This window comes from Biomphalaria glabrata, chromosome 1, assembly GCF_947242115.1.
Source record: "Biomphalaria glabrata chromosome 1, xgBioGlab47.1, whole genome shotgun sequence".
Taxonomy (NCBI): domain Eukaryota; kingdom Metazoa; phylum Mollusca; class Gastropoda; family Planorbidae; genus Biomphalaria; species Biomphalaria glabrata.
The window spans coordinates 8040279-8060807 of NC_074711.1; the positions used below are offsets into that span (position 1 = coordinate 8040279).

The 20529-nt window shown below is 37.0% G+C and overlaps 1 protein-coding gene across 2 annotated transcripts; it reads left to right on the forward strand.

Annotated features, from left to right (window-relative positions):
* The first annotated feature begins 1586 nt into the window (after nucleotides 1-1586).
* Nucleotides 1587-15730, forward strand: LOC106062153 (cysteine dioxygenase 1-like). 2 transcript variants are annotated; one of them, XM_056020093.1, is made up of 8 exons: nucleotides 1588-1852; nucleotides 5059-5085; nucleotides 6640-6771; nucleotides 7510-7627; nucleotides 11235-11328; nucleotides 13727-13793; nucleotides 14431-14521; nucleotides 15351-15729. In XM_056020093.1, exons 1-8 carry the CDS (start codon nucleotides 1845-1847, stop codon nucleotides 15411-15413), a joined length of 600 nt encoding a protein of 199 aa, XP_055876068.1. In that variant the 5' UTR covers nucleotides 1588-1844; the 3' UTR covers nucleotides 15414-15729. The 2 variants fall into 2 exon arrangements, with proteins under 2 accessions (XP_055876077.1, XP_055876068.1); XM_056020102.1 differs by lacking the exon at nucleotides 5059-5085 and having other exon boundaries at nucleotides 1587-1852; nucleotides 15351-15730.
* Nucleotides 15731-20529: the final 4799 nt, after the last annotated feature.

Genomic DNA, 20529 nt, shown 5'->3' on the forward strand with positions numbered 1-20529 from the left:
CTAGAATGAGATGCGCAAAATGTTTCTGAACATTCATTTATTAAACTCCTAAATAATATAATGCAAACATGTTCAAGATAATTATTTTCTAGTTCTCTAGCCAAATTTAAATTTATTTCTTTTTATACTTTGAAAACTTAACGGTCAAACTAGGTTTGGACAACGAACTAATAATTCTTTCTTCAACGATATACATTGATGACCCTTTACAAAACAATTAGATCAATTAGATAATCATTTTATGACATCAGTTAGGTCAGGTTCGCATCTAACTTCACCTTCACTTTCACCTATCCCTTAACATGCTGGATAGTTGGGTCACCACACAAACATCTGTCAACCTTCTTTCTCCGTAATTCTCTGTCATTTTCCTTTGATAGAATTTCATTATGGTTGTTTTTTTTCTTAAAATATTGAAACCTGCCTTTTTACCTGCCTGGGTGGACCACTTCGGGGGCCGATTTTGATTTTGTGTTTTCACACAAACTGTTTTTGTTACCTTGTTTGTTTTTTTTTGTTTTTGTTGTTTTTTGAGATTACTTACTAATTTATTAAATATAAATGTTTCTGGGCATTTAAATAAAAAGTGGTAAAATGTTTACTATTACAACTTTTGACGCAGAATATGTTAATAACTCAAATTTGAAAACCATGACAGTTTTCCTTTAAAAATCACGCCTCTCATCTACCCCTCTACACATTCACGTGGACCTGTTGACCAGAATCTCAGCCTTTCGTGCAACCCATGTTTGAGCAAAACTAGAAATGGACCTCATTCACTAATCGTAAACAAACAACATTTAGTAACGTGATCTTATTGATAAAACAATGGAAAAAACTGTCACGTGACAACCATCATGAATTAAACATGAGATCGTAAATTATATAGAAGATATAGAGCACCACGTGGCTAAATGTTGTTTGTTTACGATTGGTGAATGAGGTCCATTGAGTTTTACATACACAAACACCGTTAGACACTGTCTCTATCATCCCTTGAGAAGGAAGGGGACATTAGGCTTCTAAATTTTTAAAAAATCTTTCGTATTTCCTGGTATTTTAAAATGAACGATCCCCCCACTGGGAATGTGATCGACAAAAAAAGTAGGCCAATAATTTCAATATCTCAGTTGTCTAGCTTGATATCTATTGCAGGGAAATTAAATAACTTAAGAGAGACGGACAGAAAGAGCGAGAGAGAGAGAGAGAGAGAGAGAGAGGCAAGGGAATGGAATAGAGAGAAAGAAGGAAGGGGAGAGGGTGTGAGAGAGAAAGAGGGAAGGGGAAGGGGTGAGAGAGAGAAAGAGGGAAGGGGAGAGGGTGTGAGAGAGAAAGAGGGAAGGGGTGAGAGAGAGAAAGAGGGAAGGGGTGAGGGTTTGAGAGAGAAAGAGGGAAGGGGAAGGGGTGAGAGAGAGAGAAAGAGGGAAGGGGAGAGGGTTTGAGAGAGAAAGAGGGAAGGGGAAGGGGTGAGAGAGAGAAAGAGGGAAGAGGAGAGGGTTTGAGAAAGAAAGAGGGAAGGGGAAGGGGTGAGAGAAAGAAAGAGGGAAGGTGAGAGGGCTGAGAGAGAAAAAGCGGAGAAGAGAGATAGAGAGATAAAAAGGGATGGGGAGACAGAACGAAAATGACAAAGAGAGAGAGAGAGAGAGATCCATATAGAAGGCATATATTATTCAAGTATAACGGTTTCATGGTGTAGTCAGTTTTAAAATGATGACGTAATTTCCAATAAATCGAAGGGTCACATTTACAAAGAAATACTTCGATCATTCTTTTAAATAAATGCTTCACTAGCTTCACAGTGTCAACTCGACGTGAAGTTAGACATACATCTCTCACTGATCGGAATGGCAAGGTAATGTAGAGCAAACTTGTCTTTTATTTTTTTTACTTATTTTTGCTTTCAAAAATAGGTATCTTTCGCCAGTGGCATTTTTTTTTTTTACTTTAATAAACGGGCCTCGTTTTAACGATCCTAATGCGCCGACACATACACGCCCTCATATTTTGGGGCCTGTTATTTCTAGTAGCACTTTCAGTACGAAATTTAATGTTTACAAGGCAATCTTTGACCTGTGCGCTCTATAGGAAGAATCTGGGGTTCTTTTTACGGTTCCATCATAGGTGCCTTTTCTCTATAATAGTCATACATTGGCATGGTCGCCCGCAGGATTTATCGCACCTATGCCACCTATGGCTCAAAGCCGTAGCTTCAACTTTGTTATTACATACAGTATTACAGAAAAGAATTGTTGCCTCCCCCCGTACCTATATGATATTAAGTTCACTGTAAATATTTGTTATTTGAAATAAAAACAAAACTAACGTGAAAACTTATTTACTGTTTATCCGTGCGGCTCGTACATCCCAGCGGTCGATCAAACAAAAAAAGCAAACATTGCCATACTGTCAATAAATTTACTACTGAATTGCTTCTCGTCTCGATGGACAAGCCGGCAATGAACGCGTATCTGGCAGTTCTGATATTGTTCTGTACGTTGCAATTCTTGAATCGTTTTAGGATGAAGACAAAACAGGTTGAACTGAGCATTAGTATTGCTTGAAAAGCGAGACGTTAATAAAGAAACCAACGAATCAAGATACGGAATGTAAAGTCGAGTTCTGTAATAATCCCAAAATGCAAACTTGTGGTTTTTGCTTGGTGTATCTGTCGACTGCAAAGTCTCGGCAGCAACAACTCATTACAAAGTTTGTCTGCCAGCAGTGTCAACCTTACTCAAGATGCTATCCCTGAAGTGTTCCTCAGCATGGTCAAGTTGGTTTTTGATTATGTCATTAATGTGACTGCTGATGTGCTGTTGAGCGGCCGCTTGTGCTAAGACAGACTGAAACGGAAACTGGTTCAAGAACGGGTGAATAATTGACGACAATTACAAGAAAAATCAGAAACACGCGAGAAGCAGGCACTGATTACACATATGTGCAGATTGTCTGGTTTCACTTACAATCGTTATTTTAAAACAGTCAAAGATCGTCTCAAAGTTGTGACTTAAAGCGCGAATCAATTCGTGTTTCTCTGTTCATCGTGTCTCACACAAAAGAGGTAAATTTAGCACCAACGCTCTCGCTTGGGACAGTTACGGAAGAAATAGATAATCTTCTGGATGACACCAACAGCATTACGTATATCTGAAACGTCTTCAGGTCGATGATAACAAGTTTAAGTCCGTCGGACGCGCAACGGACACGGTCTGCTTTTAGATATTTTTCACGAATCCTAGCCTAAACAAAGTTCTGAATGCTACCCATCACGGGGTCAGCCATTGTAGCCTTGGTCGAGTAATTTAATTTAACAATGTGTAGACTGTACATAATGTATTCGCTGACACTGACGTTAGATACAGGCACTGCGTCTCTCTTCACAACAGGAACAAAACCAAATAATTCTTCTCGAATACAAACGCCATCAACAAATCCAACACTCAAACTCATCAATTCAATGCCAGAGATATTTGCAGTTTCATTACCGAAATACCAAGAAAACGCATTTAATTCATGCTGTTGCGAGTGCTCCGTCGATACAAATCAACGTTTTAGCTCAGATGGCATGGGAAGAACTCTCTTCTATCGTAAACTAGTGGATGTGTTTAACTTGCTATCTAATTAAGCACTAACAATGACCTCAAATCCGCAAGATGTAAATACATTGACCAAGATAACTGCACTACTCAATCTTGTTCAAAGAAATTTTCCCATACATCAAATCAAAAGATAGCTGGCAAGGATTTGTCATCCAAGACAAAAAAAAAAAAAAACTTTTATCATATTCTAGGCCTTTACTAAATATAATGATAACTATGATTGTGTGCAAGTGAAAACAAATCGTCACGACTAACGTGATATAGAATATTGAATTGCAAACCTATAATAAAGCGCACATGGTCGGACATGGACTACAGATGAGCCTATTCTAGATTATTACAATAAAAGCTTATCCTTATTAACTTGTGGAAGCACTGCATGTTAACTTGCTTCCTAGCAGATGTTAATTGATATGAAAGTGTAAAAAAGCTGGCTAAAATTTTGGTTATTCAGAATTCATAGGGGTGCACGTACATGGTCAGCCATCAATTCCCGATAAGCCTAGACTAGTCTACTACTACTGTACTTCAGTCACCAGCACTACTTGTTCAGTTGTTAATTAGATTTTGATTTATCTGATGGTGCAAAATATGGCTAGAATTTGGCTGCCCAGAATGCACGTTTAATATCTATTTACTAGTCGACCCGCGGCGTAGCATACGTGGCTATTTAGTGACGGGTGAACACTTCCTGAAAGACACAGTTGTACAAATTGGGTGCGTTTGGGCAAACGACTGTGAATGAATGAAAAGAAGGAACTCTGGAGAGAGCAACATTCAATTGTCCATGACTGAAAACAGGTTTTGGAAGATACAGGCATATCTTTTGGAACGTTTGGCCTTGTGCTTTATTTATTTTCACGGCAAAGGCTAATCTAACAAGGAATCGTCTGCGCATAAAGGTAAAAAGCAAATTTGAAACTGATGGAGTCAGGGATGCCGGGGAATAATGACAGTTTGTGAGGTAGCAGTTGCGATAGTTTTACACTCCATTACGTGTTCTCCCCCCCCCCCTTTTGCGCTCTCTGTCTCCGCGAAAGTTACATGGGGTAACTCTAGTCTGACTTGCAGAAATAAAAGAGTTTTCTTTTCATGACTTTTTCATCGAGGCTTAGAGAATTGGCGTGCGTGCGTGTCCTGCATGATTGGACCAGGAAGAGAATTACATACATAAAAAAATGTTGTCAGCACAATTCTATAAAACTTTAGTTGCGATCTTACAAATTGAGGTGAGAGGCATTTTTAATATTTAAAAATCGGTTGTATTTGTACTGAAGCTACTCCATATACGAGTAGCCTATTTTTCTAGTAAAAAACGACATTGCTACCAATGATTAAAAAATACAACTAAGTGTTGTTTTATATTTTAGGCATATTTTCTTTACGTGAAATACACTAGTCACAAAATTTATTCAAAAGTTATTTTGAAGCAGATCTTTTAATCTCTCTTCCCCCACAGCAATTCTAGAGTTGGCCACCTTCTGACGTAAGTAGAACAAATGTTTCTTGGGTAAGGTACAACGGTTCTATTGACGTCTTATTGTTTGAACTAACCCGCCACAAGTTAACTTTCTGAATACGATGATCAAGCAGACGACAAGCTTACATGCTCTAAATGCCTTGGATGTCTCTCACAGTTTCAGTATAAACCCGTCCCAACCCTTCTAAAACTAATTCTCTTTGAGTTGTAATGTTAGTGCGTTGTAAACGCCAAGAAAAAGAGTTGCTGAAAGTCAGAAATGCAGGACAATGCTTAGCGCCAGGGCTTCGTAACATTACAACTTGCCTCCAGACCTCTTATCAGAAAAATGGGTGGGAACGTAACACTTTTGGTTGTAAAAGTTTGAGAAACACTTAGACTTAGGCCCTTCCTCCACAAAGATCGATCTAATTTCTAAGGCGACTACCATAGCAATTCACAGCTGATGCTCACAGACATGCTTTAGATGGACGGCCTTGTTTACACTTTCCTTCTCTCGGCTTCCATGTTAAGACTTTGGTAATACTGTCTCGTCTTGAATAATGACATGACCAACAAATCTTATACGACGTTCGGTCACCACCTCCCATAGAAAGGGGAATTCCCTAGCGGGAAAGAATATCTCTAAGATGATCTCGGTATGGCTTTTCCTAGGATCCTTCTCAGTAATCACTGATGTCACAATTTTGTACTTGAGAGGTCTTCATGCTAATTGGTTAGTTCGTTCAGATAGGTCGTAATTTTTAAAAGACGACTTCTGCTTTTCCTATTGGCATGCATCTCCATCACTTTAGATAACTCTGCATAAATACGCATTAACTTTGAGTGCGTCTCTATCAAGGCTCTTGTATAAAAATAATTTTCCATTGCAAAAATTAAATAGCTAACGATGGGGTTGTTTTTTTTTTTTTTTTTTTTTTTTGGGAGGGGGGGGGTGGAGGGTGGAGGAAACCTTATAGCGATGCACCAGTTGTTTTGTTTTTCGCCGGAGGTTGAGAAATGCTGCTTTTTTTATTCTCATTTATATATATATATATATATATATGAAATATATATGTGTGTGTGTGCTGTACGCACGTTTTTGCATAGGGTTAGGGTTTACTGGGCGTTAGGGTTCGGAAAAAAATCGCCCCCCCCCCACTTGAAAGTTCTGGATCCGCCAGTGATTAGATTCAGATCTAGTATTTGAAATGTTAGGTACGACTGAAAGAAAATGTGTATTAATTACTTTCTCAAGCTTAAATTTTATGAAAATTCAAAACTGTGTACTGTAATTAATCTTTTTTCCCCTCTTTCTTCATCTTATAGTGATATCACATTTTCTTTACCATACGGCTTTTCATAAAGATTATTATACAAAATCTTGGGTAATTTCAGTACTACCAGTCGGTATATAAAGGCCGGCTTGACTACAAAATCTATTGGCTGTAAGCTTAAAATTAAAGTTCCTTAGGAAGACAATGCTAGTTTGTCGTGTATATTTACATCTCATTGCATTCTAGCCATTTCTAACAGCGTTTATTAAATAGATGACTTATACTTTTATACATTTAATACAAGACTTCAAGAACTCATTTTGAGTCTCAGGGAAAAGGTCATACAACGTTCAGATGGCATTGATGAACTGTTAACCAACTTCCAGATTACATTCGAGGATTGCAAAAAGTATGCTTTTGTCAAAGATTCAAAAGGGTAAGAGGACACTTTGTTTGTAGAGTTAATTTAGCAAATACAAAAATGTTCATTTGGTGATATGACAAAAATCACAAGATGACTGCATGGATTTAATTTTAGTTGTTACTTTAAACACTTTCGTGTAATTTATTTCAAAAAGCTGTTTTAAGGTACTATTATATATCTGAGGCTCCGTTATTGTCGAAACTGATACCTGGAACGTGAAGTGATTCCGCCGGCGCCTAAATGGCCTCGGACAACCTGTCCACTCCTGGCCTCCACGTGTAGCTCAGATATTGGGTCAGGTGGAACTCTTTAGCACTAGCATGAGGAAAAATAGGGTATCTTGCGCCTAAAATGAGAAAGTTGAGGCAGGAGGGTCTCGTAAGACTCTTGTTAATCTAGGATGGTTACAATATGGTAAAGGTGTCCGACCCAGGGCAGCTGTCTAATGGTAAGTAGTACTTCTACAATGTCTATACCGCCTTTTGCACTTAAATAAAACACATCAACAGAACCTAGCAGAAGTAACCATTAATTCATTCGTTTATTACAAATGTATAATCAAATTCTATTAATAAATTAATCTCCTAATAGTTCCAGCCACTTATACGGATCCATCCTAAATTTTCGAAAAATAAATTACACCGTCGAATCCAGTTAAAAGGGCAGACATATCAAGCTCAGAAGTGATCCGATTAATCTGATTCGACTGCATTGCTTCCTAGTTTAGTTGACAGACTTTTATATTTAAAGGTGCAGCCGAAATCTCATTTTTGATGAGCCTGAAGTGTGTCGTCTCACTTTGAGTGTATGGAAACCAGGTTTTCAAAATAGAATACACGACCACGGCCAATCTCATTGCTACTTCAAGGTAAAGTGGATTTCTATATACATGTAATTGTGTATGTTTAATTTTATATGTAAATTATATATGCTACTTATTGATATTTTAACCTTTCATTTTGTTTTGTCACCTACCCTGCCTGGTCGTGAGGTTTGCGCGCTGGACTGTCGTTCGGATTTATGGACGGTCGAGGGCATGGGCGTAGCCAGGGGGGGGTTTTTGGGGTTCAAACCCCCCCCGAAATGAAATCCCCCCCCCCTGGGGGGGGATCGGAATTTAGTGAATGATTTTTTGCTTTGATTTTGTTTATTTAAGTTGAGATTTTAATACTAAACCATCAATTGCCCCAGTACAACCAATGGGGTTTGGAGTTTAAAACCCCTTACCAGGTGGTTTTGAGTTTAAAACCCCCTACCAGGGGGGTCCGAGTTTAAAACCCCCTACTAGGGGTTTTGTGTTTAAAACCCCCTACTAGGGGTTTTGAATTTTAAACCCCCTATTTGGGGTTTTTGCAGTTACCCCCCCCTCTTCTATAAAACAAAACAAAACAAAAATGCAAACGAAAATCCACTAATTCCAAGAGCACAGTTAAGGGAGATTTTGATTTTAAAACCCCCTCCAAAATTTACGATAAACCCCCTCTTCAATATATAAAAAAGTTAATTACGCACTCAAAATGTTATGAGCGTAGCTAAATGGGTTTTGACTTTAGTTTAAACCCCACTTCAGCGGGGTTTGAAGGTAAAAAAATACCTCTTTAATAATAAAAAAACAAAGCAAATTATACACTCAAAATGTTTTGAGTGTAGTCAAAGGGGTTTTGAGTTTAAACTCCCCTCCAGTGGAGTTTGAAGCTAAAAAGTACCTCTTCAATATAAATAAAAGCAAATTACTCACACTAAAATCTATGAACGCAGCCAAAGGGGTTTTGAGTTTAAACCCATCGCCAGGGGGGATTTGAAGCTAAAAAATACATCTTCAGTGTAAGAAAAAAAGCAAATTACGCACTCAAAATGCTATGAGCGTTGCCAAAAGGGGTTTTGAGTTTAAACCCCCATTCAGAGGGGTTTAATGCTAAAAATACCTCTTCAATATATTAAAAAAAAAAGCAAATTACACACTAAAATTATTTGAGCGTAGTCAATCCAATAGGGGGTTTTGAGTTTAAACCCCTCTTCTACAGATGGCGTTTGTTTAAAGTTTAAAACCCCTCCAGATGGTTTTGATTTTAAGATCCCCCTACAGAGCATTTTGAGGTGGAAAACCCCCAACAGATGATTTTGACGATATAACTTCTCTTTTCAATATAAAATCTAAAGCAAACTACAGTCACTTAATTCCAAGAGCGTATTCAAGAGTGGTTACACATTTTACCAGGGGTTCCTTTAATAAACTGTAGTGAATAGTCATCTGCCGAAATTGAAAAATACTAAATGTGGCTCAACAAAGATGGCTAAGACAGATTTTAGTAGTCAGTTATAGAGATCGGGTTTAAATCAAGGAAATCCTATGCCGAACTGGGAGTCGAACCTTTAGTAAGATTGTGAGAGAGCGACGCATGAGGTTTGCGGGACATGTTCTCCGACAAAATGAATTACGCATAAGAAGAGTTGCAATGATATCCTAGTACAACTTGACGCCACTCATTCATTGAGGTCCTCATGGCAGGTGGGAAGAGGCTTCAGACATTACCAGTGACAGATTTTTATGGAAACAGCTTGACGTCAAATGCTCCGAACGGCGCGGTAGGGTCTAAGTCAGTAAGAATAGCACATTAGGTTTTTGAAATAAAACTTTTTAATAGCAGGAAAATGCACTGTAGATACCTCAGAATATGCATTTTGTTGGCTTTCATTACCAGAAATAGTGATTGGCGGCGGGGCTTCGCCCCGCGCTGGGGGAGCTCCTAGCGCTCCCCCAGACCTCCTTGCTAGTATTGGCGGGGAATCTACAACTTTTCCACTAACTCATGGAAGAACCTATTCTAGGGCACAATAAACGTCTTCCGAAAGAATGAATGGTCAGAATGCAATAAAGATTATTTACACACACACACACACACACACACATAAATACATATAAAAAAAAAATCTCGGGGGGGGGTCGGGTGGGGGGAGAAAAAATCCCCCCCCAAACCCCCCCCCGAAAAAAAATCCTGGCTACGCCCATGGTCGAGGGTTCAAACCCTGCCCGCTCTCATCCCCCGTCGTCCTGCGGGAGGTTTGGACTAGGAAGTAAACTATCTTCAACTCTGAAGGAACATCCGAAACATTTAAAACATTTTACAAACATTTTCACCCTCCCAGTAATTTATTTAAAAATATATATTTATAAAAGTAGCAATGATTTTTGGAAAACTAAATAACGTGTTGTAACGGTTGTGTATTTGGAAAGGCTCTGATACGCTGTCCTTAAGCTATTTTTGTCATATACCAGTTTTAGAAACACTGTAATATTTGGTGAATAGTAGTCACTGAACTATTCCGTGCGGTCAGCACGAGATTTTGTTTGGTCGGATACTGACCACGAGGTGGACACCTCAGTTGTTTTTAGACTCCCGTAGAGAGAAGAGTGCTATGGATATTTTTTGACAGCAGAGTTGTGTATAAGTATTGAAGTATTGAAGTTATTATAATTGATTTGAATTCAAGAGTTATTTCTTTTAGATATGTAATTTGTGTGATGGCTGAAGTCGCCAATATCTTTTGTGCTTCATTTTATGTATAATAAAATCATGTCTGCTATCCTGGAGTTTATTAATAATTCGGAATGTTTGTGGTTGGAGAGTTCAGTATGTTAATGTTCTCACGCACCTGCAAATCTAGTGCGTCTGAGAAAGTATTTAGTTAAGAACATTACAGTAATACCACAAGAGGTATCTACAACACTGAGACATTCGCGTCATCACGCCTACAACAAAAACCAGGCCGTGACAATTGTATCATATATTACCTTGAATGCTGACGCGAATGTCGTGGATTCTGATTTAGGCTGTGTCTGGACCATTACAACAAATATTAATATACACCGAGTAACACACTCGTCAACAGACAATAAGTTTATTGGACAAAATAATTAACAATTAATTGACAATTATTCCAGCCATAAAGGCGTAGTACACATTAGGAGGCGCGGTGGCTGAGCGGTAAAGCGCTTGGCTTTTGAACCGGGGGAACATTGATCTAAAAAGAAAATGGCTGAGAAAAGAGGTAGATATATCTTGAGCAGACCTTACCCACATTCATAAACAACTAATCTTTTAACCAAGAAATATATCAAGTGCTAAAATCAGTGTTCAGCTGTTCTCTAATTGTCTTTGGCTCATTTTATCTTCTAAGCCAGTGTTTCCCTAACAGTGTTCCTCGGAACCTGAATACTAATAGGTTACCACGTGACTTAATCACTCTAAATTAAAAATAAGCAAAGTGTTCAGCTAAATACTCGGAATGTGCGAGTGTTCCGTTAAGGGATAAGTTTGGGAAACATTGTTCTATGCAATATATAGCCATGGGTAAAAATACAAAATCCGCACATAATAGAAATGGGTTCAGTAGCGAGTGATAAATTACCTTACAAATGTCTTATGTTTAAGAGTTATACGTATACAACTTTGGTTTACTTTTTTTTTACTAAGGTTATACTTGGCTTATTAGAAGAAACCCATTTCCGAGACGGACGTCACGTTGCTGATAGTGTATACAAGGAGGGTCAAGTGTGTCACATGACCGGTCAGTTACAGTGTTTTTATGTATTTATTTATGGACTGTAATAGCGTGTTTCTGATGTAACCACTAGCACAGGTGGGACGGCTGGATTGGTTCTTTCGGGTAAAGAGATTTTGATGAAACTAGTTTATATATCGATATAGATCTGTCAAAGTTGAAGGGGAGAGCAACGAGTCGAGTGACAGTAAGACGTGTATTCTAGTAGAGTGGGTTATGTTTCTTTAAAATTGTTCAAGATTATTTTTAACTTGTGCTTCTACATACGTTTATATTGAAGTTGAAAGCTATGAATATTTTGAAAAGCTTATTCAGTTTTAAAAATAAATGTATTCGTGTTTATTTTCAGTTCTACACACCCCACATAGTTATCCTTCACCACATTGGTAGTACTCTTTCTTCAATACTGCAATCATATTGCGTAAAATAAATGTATTTGACGTCTGTAACTTACGAGGAGGTTGCAACTGTCAAAGTGACATATCGACGGAAGAAATGTGTGGAGTTGATGGTGTCGCTGACGATGCATGTATCGAGATTCAAAATTTAGCAAATTTAAAACATGTGCGCTCCTTACCTTTTGCAATTCATGTCTGAGCACATCTTGCAAAATTCTTTCCCAAACTTTTTCATTGCACTGCACTATGCTTTGACCATTCCTGCTACTAGCACGATCGATAGAATGTCCTAGTATTAATATCTTTCTGTGATTTAGATCAGGCATGTCAAACTCATTAAGGTGCATGGGCCACATAAAAAAACTTACTATGACCTGTAGGGCCGCAGCCAAAAATCAGTTGCAAAACTGCCAACTAGTTTTATTAAAATTAGAAACAATACAATAGAATACAATAATTAATGGAATACCTGTCCCTTAGCTAAATTTGTAGTTTCATTTTGTTCATTAAAAACTACTGTAATTAAGCATTATATTCGTTGCGCAGAAATAATTGAACTCCCATCTTTCTTGATCTATTTTTGTCCTTAGTTTTTCTTTTATTACTGATTCTTATCATTCTGGGAAATTAAATTGTCAGTAAACTAGTGTAAATTGTCTTGTGACTGCAGACAGCACGAAATTACCTGAATATGCAGGGGGCCAAGCAGTCACTACAATAAAATAGAATTACAATATTAATCACTGATAATTTTTCTGTAAGTCTAACTCTAACATATTGGCTTTTTTTTAAGGATGTGATTAAAAGAAATTTTTCATTTATTTGTTTCCAAACATCTGATCATTAAAAAGATTAAAGATGAAAGATGAAAATTAGTGGTTACTGTTAAACGCTTAATAATTTAACATTATTTTAATAATTCTTGTTGTGACCAAAGTGGCACAAGAACGCCGTGTTTGACATGCCTGACTTAGATCCTACCGTGCCGTTTGGTGCATAGCGCGGCTAGCTGTCTCTTTTTACATCTGAAACTGGTATTAATAATAGTTGAGTCATCATAACAGTTTTTTATGGATTGGGTTGTTGTGGATTACGGTAGATCACAGCCAATAAGGTTTTTGAATAAGATAATTAGGAAGCGCGGTGGCTGAGCGGTAAAGCGCTTGGCTACCGAACCGGGGTTCGAATTCTGGTAAAGACTGGGATTTTTAATTTCGGGAACTTCGGGCATCTCTGAGTCTACCCAGCTCTAATGGGTACCTGACATTAGTAGGGGAAAAGTAATAGTAGGGGAAAAGTAAAGGCGGTCGGTCGTTGTGCTGGCCACATGACATCCTCGTTAGCCGTAGGCCACAGAATCCCTATAGACCACAAGGTCTGAAAGGGGAAAATTTTTTTTATACAATTGCTAACTCTTTTGACTATTCAGACTTGATGAAAGACTTTACAAAAACGAAAGTACGGAACTTCACTAAATATAGTCAGAAGATAGTTATTTGGTGTTTTTCAAACCCATAATAATGCGATGGCAGATGGCAGATGCAAAATGTGTATATTAAAAGCATACGCTTTTCGCTTTTGAAATCTAAGTTTATACATTTTGTACAATTAAACTAAAAAAAAACTGTTCTTAACATGATAAAAGAATTGATAGGAATATTGCATTAATCCACAGATTATCAACGGTGTGGATATACCTCAGTTGTAAGGGGCCTGGTTTTCAAACTAAGAGGTTTAGGGTTTGAATCCGTGGAAAAGTTTAATGTTAAATTTTGGAATTTTAAGTCTCGAGTCCACACAACTCTAATGGGATGTAAAGGCGGTTGATTGTTGTGTTGGCCACATGAGACCCATAGAAGTAAAGAGACACATTACAATGCACATTTAGTCTTAATGCATTATGAATAAACAAAACCTATAATGATTGTCTATCGGTGTTAATAGTGTTATTTTCGTTTGTTCAGTTTTGACTAGAAAAATTAAACTGCAATTTAAATTCTAATTAGACACAGGAGCCTGTCATCAAATGAAAAACAACCATGATGGCTACTCTGTTTCTCTTCATGTCTACATGTAAGTATTACAAAGAGAGAGAAACATTAAAATCATTGAAGAGCTATAGATATTAATCTAACTTTCCAGTCGTAATTCATTCATTGCAGGCCATTAAGTTTAGACCTTCATCTGTTTCTATCATTATTTTCCCGCCATTTTTAAGGTTTATAAAGTTTTTTTTTAAAAAGATACTTTTTGTGGGGCATTTTATTAAAGCCAATGTGATCTTTTTATAACGATAACAGTAGCAAATTTGTAATAATTTTAAGAAGAATAACATTTTAATTTTTCATCCTCACTGCTATGAAAGACCATACCACCTTTATACAATTTATAGAGCGATTGTTTGTTTTTTAATAACTAATGAACATAAGATTTAAATAAAATGGAACATTTAATACCACGAGCCATTCCCCCCCCCCCAATTCCTTTTCCCCTTTACCCAATACAGAGTCCTGGTTAGGCGAATTAATTAATTTACTACAGTTTATTATAAGATTCCAATGATCAGCCGTTGTTGAGATCCGTGTCGATGTTCCACCAAACCAACTAAAAGGTTCCAGGTTCCTCCATGACGTTGTGACTTGAATAGAGGTTTTGTAAAAAAAATAATTTTGAATTTAATTCTAAACAGTGATTTTGTGTTTTCATGTAGACCGCCTTTTGATAGGTGTAACACGTACGATGAAGCAGGTGGAGCTGCCATACCCGTAACGCCCTCGTTTATTTCACGCTACGGGTTTGCGGTAAGTAGCAACAAGAACATTTAAGTCTTTTTGAAAACGCTCTAATGTTTCTTAAGCTTTTTTTTTAGTAAGGTAAAAATATTTATTAGCTGTACGCACCGGCGACGCCCGTTAATTTGTTCCTAGACTTTATACTGTTCGTTATGGCCGGATCACCTCCCTTCTTTTGTATTTAATAAACAGGCCGCATTCGAACGATCAACCTAGCACTTTATTTAGCCCTTCAATGAGTGTATTTCTTACAATGAAAGTTCACGGCTAATGTAAAAAAAACGTTTCCTCATTGTTTCAACTTATTTTTGTAAAGCTTATAATTAACTCTCTGTCTGGCAACAATTTTGAAGCAGTTCTTTCTCCAACTTCCCGTTCTCGGAGCACGTTGAAACTTTGCACAAGAACTTATTGTCAATGACATCACATGAATTCAATTAAAAAAAATAATTAGTAGTTATTAATTAATTGTTTTTTTATATTTAAAAAAAAGGGGAAACAATCTTTCGGTATTGAGAGATGCAGCAGTAAATTTGCGCTTCCTCTCTTATAGAACCTTTGCTTTTAACAAAGTATTTTTTTAGATTTTACTTGTTTTAAACCCTCTAAAATCAAACATTCATTGCCTGATCCAAGAAATACGCTTTAGTTTTTCTTAAAACTATTCAGTTTTTCTTGCATAATAATTCAACAGAAGCATTTCAATGAAATGTCTAATAGCTAGAAAGAGAGACAAGAATTTGGACAAGGGATCTTAGTTTCCCATTGTTTTTGTTTTACAAATCTATTGTTCAAAACATGGACTCTAATAACTTTCGTTTCGCTTCTTTCTTTTTAGGTGGACCGAGAAAGCAGACGTTTACTTGATGTATTGAACATTAGGCCTATAATCCAAATGTAATTTATGCGCTTTGAAATGTACTTTCTTATTATGTTCTGTATCATGTGAATCTTATAAACATTCTGATTCTGAAATACAGTTTATTTCACACACACACATACACACACAAAACGATAACCATTTATCTGCTTTGAATAGTAGTTCTCAAAACTGTGGTCCGTGGACCCCTGAAACGAGCTTAAGGGTCCACAAAAAGATAAAAATTGTATAGAATTAAAATAACGTCTTTGTTTACAGCCAGTATCTCCGATCGGATAACTTGAATCATTATCCATCCACCCCTCACTACTGTATAATGTGTCTATTGCGTACTATTCTTTGACGAATTAAACTCAAGATTTGAAGTCATTCTTTACTTGGATTTTCCCTAATGGGTATGGAACCCTGGTGCTCGTGGACAAACTCATATCCCAATCACAGATGAAACCATTCTAATACAGGAGCAGTTTATAAAAATATCCCAAGACAGAAACTTGGACAAAGACTTGAACAAGGATACCACAATTTTTACAATTTTATAGCCAGCATTATGGATCATTGTACAAAGGTTGTTGACTGTCTTTTGTTTTGTAGAGAATGGATTCAGTGCCGGTATAAACCTCGTAAAAAAATAAAAAAAAAACGACTAGAAATTAGTGCTCGAGAAGATTTGCGGTTTTTATTTACAGACACTGACCCGTACATATTCTAAATACACTTCTACAATCACAATCTCATCACCTCTGTGCAAGTATTTATTTTTAAGCCTATAATTTCAATAAACACTCCCTTCAACCAAATGACTTTACTTTTTTTTTTTATTTATAAACAAAAGTTATTATTTCAATCAACACTCCCTCGTCTAATCTTTTTTTTTTCTAATTAATATATTATGCTTCTGACTATATAATGGGATCCCATGGTTAAAAAGTTTGGGAACCTCTGACTTAGGACAACTTATTTGGTTGCCTTATAAGTAGCACAATAGGTCTCTGTAACAACCCTTCACTTGTGGTGCAACAGCAGAGTTGCCTACAAGTACGCATCTTGCGTATTTTGTACGCAAATGGACTCGAAAATAAGCGTTTATAAACTGAAAATACGCATTTCCCTCTAAAGCAGAAAAAAAAAACAACAAGTAGTTCTTGCTAATCATATATATAGATCAGTGAAGCAATGCCTGGAAATGGACAATTCCTATTAGATCTACCTCGAGATACATCTAGTATCGCTTTTTTTTTTTCACCCGTGCTTACGCGCGAAGATTTAAATATTTAAGATTTAAATATTACCAGGTCTAGATCTTACTGATCTAAATAAAGCGGAGTTCCTTTCAATGTGTCAGCTTATATGAAGTCTTCAAACTAATTGGGAATTAATTGATTGGTTAGTTCTAATTCATCTAGACTCGATCTAGAACCAGAGATATGTCAGGCACCTATAGTAGAATGTACGTTAGAATTGAGATCTAGATCTAATTGTTTAATCTAAATATAGATCTAGATTTTTCTAGATTTAGAATAAATCTAAATTCTAGATCTAAATCTAATTCTAGTCTACATTCTAGCTCTAGATATGACCAGCTGTGAAATAGACTTAGATTTATATTTACTACCCTTTATATTTATTTTTATATTTTGTTATTACTTAAGATTGTCATTTAGAAAAAACAATAAAATGTCATTTGCCAAACTTCTATGCACAATCATCTCTACTGAATCAGAAATTTAAACCCATTTCGTAAATTTCAAGATTGCAATGAGATCAAGGTATGATACACAGGTCAGGAAAACTGGATTTTCAATATAGTTAGCACAGAAAAAAAGTTAAGAATATGACAATAAGAATATGAAGTTATTGTTTCTCAGAAGCCTCGATTGTGCTCAAAAAGTAAAATGATTCAGAAAACTGTAACCACATTTAGTAATTACACTTTTGAAATAAATGATAACAATGCAACAATTATTACCCTCACACATACATAGACGGATGAAGAGAACTATCGTCTGGGTGATTTCTAACACATTGTCATTAATACATTTTTTTATATTTTTGTTTTTTTATGTTGATATTGCAATAATTGATAACAAAAAGTAAAAACAATTTGTGTGCTTTCTTTTTCTGCGTTTGTAATATTTTCTAACTTTTCAATAAAAGAACTATATCTAAAAAAATATTGTTATTTTTCTTGCAGTGGTTTCTTAATTAAAAAAAACAACAACAAAGGTTACAAAGCAACTCTTCATAACAATGAAAAAGAAAGATAGCTGTGGCATTTTACGTCTCGAGAGACAATCTTTTCCATTTGCAACTTTTGCGTGACTAAAGAGACCAATCCTTGATACACAGCTGCGGTCACAGGTTGGGCATATGTAATCACCAGGCGCCGTTGCATTTTCATCCTTGTTTCTGCTTCTGTTGTGTATGACATCTGCAATCCGGGACCCTTCCTTTGTGCTCTCTATCTCCATGTGAATTTATCCAGTGCCACTATTTTCAAGCTGTTAGTGTCGATTTTGAAGAGGTTCGAATCGCGTTTACATACATCAGTATACGTAAAAGTGGACGACCAGCTGCTCTCCTGTCTTCTATTAGATCACCATACAGGATATCCGTGTAGACCTTCTGGCATTCAAGGAAAGTGCCGAAGCTAACCAGAAAGATAAATATAGATAAAGAATAAGAATATAATAGAGAGAAATAAAAGATTTTTAAAAAAATTAGTGTCAGCTTGGTTACATCGATGTTGAAACTTTTGAATTATTACAATATATTAGAAAGATGTTATAAACAAATTCTGATGTAACCCCTGTGGGTTAGTCGAACTCACACGTACTACACACACATAGACCTATTATTGTTGTGCACGCTTGGGTTTCAGAGTTTTACGAACGTCCCTCACGATTTGGTTAAACGCTGATCCTAGACTGGTTCAAATCACATAATTTTGGTATCTGGTATCAAACATTAATCTATTTCACCACAATGGCATTTAAGGCAGACGTATCGTATGGTATCGTGGACGTATCGTATGTATATTTTATATTGATTTTCTCCTACGCATGTCTCGAGACTACTTTGACACCCCGAACCACACTCAGAGTTCACAAATGTACGGATGAAATATAATATTAATGACTTACTTCAAACTACGAATGACCCGGAACATTATGCTAAGATCTCATCCATCTATGAAGTTCATCCATCTATGAAGTTCATAAATCGACTATCAGATTAGATGGGGAGAGGAGCCGCGAAGTCCTAAAAAAAAAAAGGGGGGGGGAGTCCATTCCTTTTTTTTTATTTTTTTTGTGTTTTCAAGCCTTGCCAAAAAAAGTTATATTTGCAAAATATTTATCGATCCATGGTACATAACAAGTAAACTGACATTTTTACCGACGTGTAAAGAATGAAAATCTATATATATAATTCTCTTCATAGCTCAAGAGTTTGGACACGCAAAAAGTAAAAGAAAGATCGCTCTTTTATTTCTACAAGACGGACTATGTTACCCTACGAAAAAAAAAAGAGGGGGGGGGGGAGAACAATTAGTATTCACCCGTCACAAAATAGCAGGGCCGGACTAAACCGTTGTGACCAAGAAAGATAATTTTTTTTTTTATTTCTACATCACGTAAATTTAGCGGCAAAAAAAAGGAGGGGTGGGGGAGAACAAGTAATCTACTCTGTATTCACCCGTCACTAAATAGCAGGGCCAGACTCAACCGTTCTGGGCCCCTATGCGAAACGGATTTCGCGGGGTCAAGTTTGTGTAGGGATACGGGATAATAAGTGAAATTTAAGAGTTTGTATTTGAAAATAAATTCGTATTTGCATTTTATTCATTCTCTAATACGTACAGAATTACTTTACGAGCCTTGCGTGTAGCGAAGTCATACAGTATATCTTAAAAATTATGTTTCCTACATAGATCACGCTCCATAGCAAAAATTACCAAATGTTTAAATCTATGTTCGAGCACTGGTGACGTCAAGTTATTCTTCATTAGTTTGAGGCGCGATTAAGGGTATTGTTATAATGCCTTTTTTTTTTTTATCGCGCGTATGATTGGCGTTTTCCATACTGAATGACACCCCAAAATGACAATCAATTTTGTCTATATATCAGGAGATTTTTACGAGTTTTCAATAGATTTTAATAATTTCCGGGTATTTCTAGGACTTTTTCGTATATTTTGCAATTTCAGGAGATTTACAGGAGCTCCTGGTAAATTAGAGGGCTGCAGAAAATCTAAGTTATAAAATGGTTTAATTTAATAATTTACACATAGAATTAGCGCGGGGCCTATGAAAGTGCGGTGCCCACTGCTGTCGCATAGGTTGCATTGCCTTACGGCCGGCCCTGCTAAAAAGCTGCGTATACTATGCCGCGGGTCAACTATTTGTGTGTGTGTGTCTGAACGTCTTCAACGTAAAAAAAAAATGTTTCGTATTACCTGGTATTTTAAATTGAACGATCTCCCACTCGGAATGTGATCGACAAAAAAGTAGGCCAAAAATTTCAATATCTCAGATGTCTTGCTTGATAATTATTTCACGGAAATTAAATTACTTAAGAGAGACGGACAGAAACAGAGAGAAAGAGATGTAAGGGAATGGAGGGAGAAACAGGGGGAAGGAAAAGGGGGACGAGAGAAAGAGGGAAGGGGAGAGGGGAGAAAAAAGAGCAAAGGTGAAAAAAGAAAGAAAGGAGAGAGAGGTAGAAAATGAGGGAAGGAGAAAAAGAGAAAGGTGCATGAGAGGGGGAGAGAGACAAGGAGAGAAAAAGAGGGAAGGGGAGAGAGAGAAAGAGGGAAGTGGGGAGACAGAAAAGAGGGGAAGGGGGAGAGAGAGAGAGAGAAGGAGGGAAAGAGAGAGAGAAAAAGAGGGAAGGGGAGAAAGAAAGAGAGAAGGGGAGAGAGAGAGAAAAAATGAAGGGTGGAAGAGAGAAAGAGAGAAGGGGGAGAGAGAAGCGGATAGAGTATGAGGGAAGGGGAGAGAGAAAGAGGGAAGGGGAGAGAGAAATTTGGAAGGAGAGAGAGAAATTTGGAAGGGGAGAGAGAGAAAGAGGGAAGGCGAGAGAGAGAAAAAGGGGAAGGGGAGAGAGAAGGGGAGAGAGTATGAGGGGAGATAGAAAG

What these genes read in the sequence shown, in the direction of transcription:
- LOC106062153 (XM_056020093.1), top strand. An exon ending in AGAGTTGGCCACCTTCTGAC is followed by an intron (nt 5,086 to 6,639) that starts GTAAGTAGAACA and finishes ATTTAATACAAG; the next exon opens with ACTTCAAGAACTCATTTTGA. An exon ending in TTTCACGCTACGGGTTTGCG is followed by an intron (nt 14,522 to 15,350) that starts GTAAGTAGCAAC and finishes CTTTCTTTTTAG; the next exon opens with GTGGACCGAGAAAGCAGACG.